This window comes from Papio anubis, unplaced genomic scaffold (genome assembly GCF_008728515.1).
Source record: "Papio anubis isolate 15944 unplaced genomic scaffold, Panubis1.0 scaffold83, whole genome shotgun sequence".
Lineage (NCBI taxonomy): Eukaryota > Metazoa > Chordata > Mammalia > Primates > Cercopithecidae > Papio > Papio anubis.
In genome coordinates, this window is record NW_022168525.1 from 291,017 (window position 1) to 296,029 (window position 5,013).

Here is a 5,013-nt window from a genome sequence, read left to right on the forward strand (position 1 = left end):
CGAAAGCTCTGAGGCAGGAAAGGGAAGTGATTAGTGCTCGCTCCTGGTTCCTTTATCAGACCTTAAAGAGATGCAGAGACATTTCAGGTACTCCTTGGCCGAGCTCCTTCAGGGAAGGCCTAAGTTCGCTTCTACTTCCCATCTATTAATTTTTTTTTTTTTTTGGAGATAGAGTCTCACTCTGTTGCCCAGCCTGGAGTGCATGCAGTGGCACGATCTCAGCTCACTGCAACCTCCACCTCCCGGGTTCAAACGATTCTCCTGCCTCAGCCTCCTCAGTAGCTGGGACCACAGGTACGCACCACCACGATCGGCTAAGCTTTTGTATTTTTGGTAGAGACGGGGTTTCATCTTGTTGGCCAGGCTGGTTTCCAACTCCTGGCCTCAAGTGATCCGCCTGCCTCGGCCCCACAAAGTGCTGGGATTACAGGCACGAGCCACCGCGCCCGGCCCTATTTCACTCCTAATGCCCACCATACGTGCTTCCAAATGTTTGCTGAATGACAAGGTGAACGAGTGAATGGGACTACGTGACTTCGGGCAGCAGGCAATCCTATTCCTTGGACCTCAGTTTCCCCTTTCTGTGAAGCAAGCCTGTCTCTCGCTCTCTGCCCTAAAAGCCTGAGTTCTGGGCTTGAGATGAGCGCGTCCTGTAGAGCAGACTCCAAGTGGACATTGAGCTGGGTCTTCTAGGAGGCCAGGATCCGGCCAGCTCATGGCTATGGTCCTCCCGCGGGACCCCGCACGCCCAGTTCCAGCGCCGCCCCGCCCAACCTCCCTTTGTTCCCCCAGGCCCCGCCCACTCCGCGCAGCTCGCTCCCCATTGGCCGGGGGGCGGGCCCTGGGCGCCCGGCTCAGCTGGGGGCGGGGCGGCAGGCGGCGGGCGGGGCCGTGTGCGCCTGCGCTGTGTGTGTACCGGCCGCAGCCCCGCGCCGGCTGCAGCTCACTCATCCGAGCCGGATCCCGAGCGGGGAACACGGGCTGAAGCGGCGGCGGCGGCCCCGCCCCGGCGCTCCATTGTTGAGGCTGCCGCGGCTCTGTCGGCTGCTCAGCTGCGCTCCAGTCGGCCCAGGCGCAGCGGCGAGGAGCGAGCACTGCGAGGCAGCGGCCTGAGGTGAGACGGCGCGACGGGCGACGGGGTCTCCGGACCGGGCGGGGGTCTCTGCCCCGGGCGTGGCGGCTCCGAGCTGGGCTCCGCAGGGTCCGGGGTCGGGATCCGGGGTCCGTGCGCCTGGGCTTTGTCTTGGCCTCGGGTGGCACCGGGGGCTTCGCGCCTGCTGCGACGCCGCGTGGGCCCGCGCGGGGGTACCGGTCGCCTTGCGGGTGGGGGCCGGTCCCTACTGCTCCCAGTCTCCCCGCGTCTGCCGCGGAGGGCATTGCATGGACCCGGGCGCTGGCTTCTGCCCGGTCCCCCGCGGCGTGGCTGGTCCCCGTGTGCAGCAGAGGGGCCCTGCGAGGACCCACTAGTGGGGCGGGGTCCGGATCACCGCGAGTGGGAGACTCCGCCGCCCTCCCCGCCCTCCCTCGCAGCGAGACTGCTTCGCCAGACTCACCGAGGGGACTGCGCGGACCCTCGGACGAGGGGGTCCGTGACTCTGGGTGGGGGCTCTTTCCCGTCCCCGCATGACGGCTTCCTGAGTGTTTTGTCACCTATAGGTCCCTGCGTGGACCCATGCGCGTGGGTCCTGGCCGCCCTGCTAGTGGGGCTGTGCGCCGCCCCGTGGCTCGTCTGGGTCGACCCCGCCTGGGACGCGCGTGTAGTGGGGGTCCGTGCGCTGCGGCGCGGTTGGTGGGGGCGCACTGCCCCCGCCCCGTGATTTATCCTCTCACTTGCCCGGCGGGAGGAAGTGAGAGGCGCGGGCCCGGAGCTGTCGCGCAGCGGCCGCACCGACCTCTGCCCTGGCCGGCGGGTCCCGGGGGGCGAGGGGCTGTCACCGCGCGTCCCACCGCCGCGCTTCCTGCTCTGGCCCCGGGCTGGGCTCTGATTGGAGGGAGCAGGGCCCTTCTGCCCGGCGCTTCTTGATTTCTTCCGTTAGTAATGGGAAGAAAAAAAAAATCTGGAAAGCCAGATTGAACTTTGTAGCTCTCAGCGCTTGGAGAGTGGAAGAAACTCTCCCAAGAATTTGGCGGGCTGGAAAATGCGTTTCAAGCAGGAGCATCCACACCCACGGAATGAGGCCAAGGCAGTTACAGTTAGAGGTCAGATTTATGAGGGGAGAGCGAGGGTGAGGTCCGTGGGTGGGGAGACTCCGACCTCAGCTTGATGGGAAGACCTGATGCTGCCCCTCAGACGCTGTATTTCTCAGCCACCAAAGAAAGTGGAATCACTCCTTAGTGAATGCTTTCATCAAACTTTTGAAAAACCTGTAATGTCCCAGGAAGCAAAATCGAACTGGACAGTTTTCCCCTTTTAAGAGTGTTAAACGTCCCGGAGACAAACAGCAGAAGGCTCAAGGAGTCCAAATACTCAACCTGAAGTTCTTTCTGAACAAGAGATGGTGTATAAGTAACAGGCATACGAGACAAAACTGAACTAATCACCGCAGCTGTGGCTCCTAGCCCTGTAGCGTGTCATGCAGGCCCTTTTGCCTTCTCTGCCCTCCGCTGTCCCAGACCCCAACGCTACCGCGCACCTCCAGTCATCAGCTCCTGCCGACCCATTGCTATGAACTCTGTTTAGGTGGCTCCCTTCTCTCTGAAATTTTGCTTGTTCTCCTGAAGTTCTGGTCTTTAAGAGCTTATGATCTGCAGGGACAGATTGACTTTGGACAGTACATAGTTAACTGTAGCACAGCTTGAAAAATGCTCTGATAGAGGTGGGCAGGCAGTTTGTACATGCGGGTAAATGCGAGGTCCTTTTTCAATACCATGAATCCAAGTATTCATGCTATTTTAAATCTGCAATTCTTTGACTCTCCAGAGGGTTTTTAGATTTTTTTTTTTCTATTACTTCCTAGTGTTTGTTGCATAGTTCAGAGTACTTGATTAAAACTTACCAGGTCGGCCGGGCGCGGTGGCTCACGCCTGTAATCCGAGGACTTTGGGAGGTCTAGGCAGGCGGATCACTTGAGGTCAGGAGTTCGAGACCAACCTGGCCAACATGGTGAAACCCGGTCTCTACTAAAAATACAAAAATTAGTCGGGCGTGGTGGTGGGCACCTGTAATCGCAGCTACTCAGGAGGCTGAGGCAGGAGAATAGCTTGAACCCAGGAGGCAGAGGTTGCAGTGAGTGAAATGGCTCCACTGCACTCCAGCCTGGGCCATAGAGTGAGACTTCCTCTCAGAACAAAAACAATGTACTGGGTCTACCTCCCGCTCTGGAATTTTTCTGGAAGGCCTTCTCTTCTGGGCTTCATTTTTCTCACTTTCGAGGATCGTAAACTACGTAATTTCGAAGAATCTTTGCCCTATACCTTTAATTCTTTCAAGCAAATATAGCAGAGAAGAATTCTCTTCCTGGCAATGGTGTAAATAATGGAGGCCTTTGAAAATGTGAATTCTAAAGTGGAAGTTCTTTTTCTTCTTCCCCTATTTTTTCCTTTTAAACAAGTTTAGTTACATGAGTATATATACTTTATCTCAGAGTTAAGGACAAGTATCTATGATGAAACCTTAAGCAGCTTTTTGGCAATATCTTGCATATTCTTCACAATTGTGTTTTATGTGCAGCATCTTCACTATATCCAGTTGGTTTGTTTTTTTCTCATTGATGGAGTTGTTGAGCTCAGAACTTTTCAGGAGCATTTTGTTGATCTTTGAAGTGTCATGTGAAATATGTTGCAATTTAACATTTTATTTGGTTGAGTAAAATGGGAGTAAATGGAAATTTGAGAGTGCCTTGAGTAGATGTACTTGGCTTTGTGTAATGGTTTGAAGCATAGTTGAAAATTACCACTTGTGGCCGGGTGTGGTGGCTCACACCTGTAATCCCAACACTTTGGGAGGGCAAGACAGGCAGATCACGAGGTTAGAAGATGGAGACCATCCTGGCTAACATGGTGAAACCCCGTCTCCACTAAAAATACAAAAAATTAGCCGGGTGTGGTGGCACATGCCTGTAGTCCCAGCTACTCAGGAGGCTGAGGTAAGAGAATCACCTGAACCCGGGAGGTGGAGGTTGCTGTGAGCCGAGATTGCACCACTGCATGCCAGCCTGGGCGACAGTGAGACTCCATCTCAAAAAAAAAAAATACCGCTTGTAAAAAATTGCATCACATGTTGAATGACCTATAAAGGAGCTACAATTCTAAGGAATATGGTAATTAATTCTTTAAAATAGTAAGGCCAGGTGCTGTGGTTTACACCTGTAATGCCAGCACTTTGGGAGGCTGAGGTGCGAGGATCACTTGAGCCCAAGATTAGAGGCTGCAGTGAGCTATAATCATGCCACTGCACGCCAGTCTGTGTGATGGAGTGAAACCCTTTCTCTAAAAAATAAAAAGGTAAATAAATAATTTAAAAATAAAATACTAAGCTCCTTTCCAATTTATCTGTTTGGTAAGGTGGGAATTTGATGTGCTTGAGTTTCTTAAAGCCACGTGTCTCTGTAGAAAGGAGACACAATTTTCTCTGCTATTCCTAGTTATTTGGATGATTATAGGGATTAAAAATAGCCATTTGGTCAAGTTGTGAGCTACTGAATTACAATTTTTGCTTCACTCAGTAGGATTTTGCCTTTATTTTGATTTGCATTCTTATCTTAATTTAGGAAAAGATCTTTGTTATATGCTCCATGCACTTTGTTCTTTTGGGGAATCTGATCTTAGGAGAGGGCTTCAAAACGTGACCAGATTTTCTTTATGGTTTTCTAGATTTTATTAATGTTTTAATAAAACAACTAGTTAGTGCTGCTTCTGGGTCGAGGTATTTTTCATTTAGAGTAGGCTTGGTTTTTATGTGGATTAAATGAAAGGAAGTCTCTCACGGAAGGGGACACATGGGTATGGAGAAGACAGAGGGCATATATATATATATATATATATATATATATATATATATATATATATATATAT

The 5,013-nt window shown here is 52.4% G+C and overlaps 1 protein-coding gene across 1 annotated transcript; it reads right to left on the reverse strand.

The window, feature by feature from the left end:
- Positions 1 to 797: 797 nt before the first annotated feature.
- On the reverse strand, positions 798 to 1,625 carry LOC103884182 (collagen alpha-1(I) chain; the record flags this gene model as incomplete). The annotated part of the gene is given in 5 exon segments (XM_017958554.3): positions 798 to 1,211; positions 1,213 to 1,365; positions 1,367 to 1,410; positions 1,413 to 1,448; positions 1,451 to 1,625. Coding segments are annotated over 5 exon segments (822 nt in total), but the record flags the coding sequence as incomplete, so codon positions are not given.
- Between the last annotated feature and the right edge of the window lie 3,388 nt (positions 1,626 to 5,013).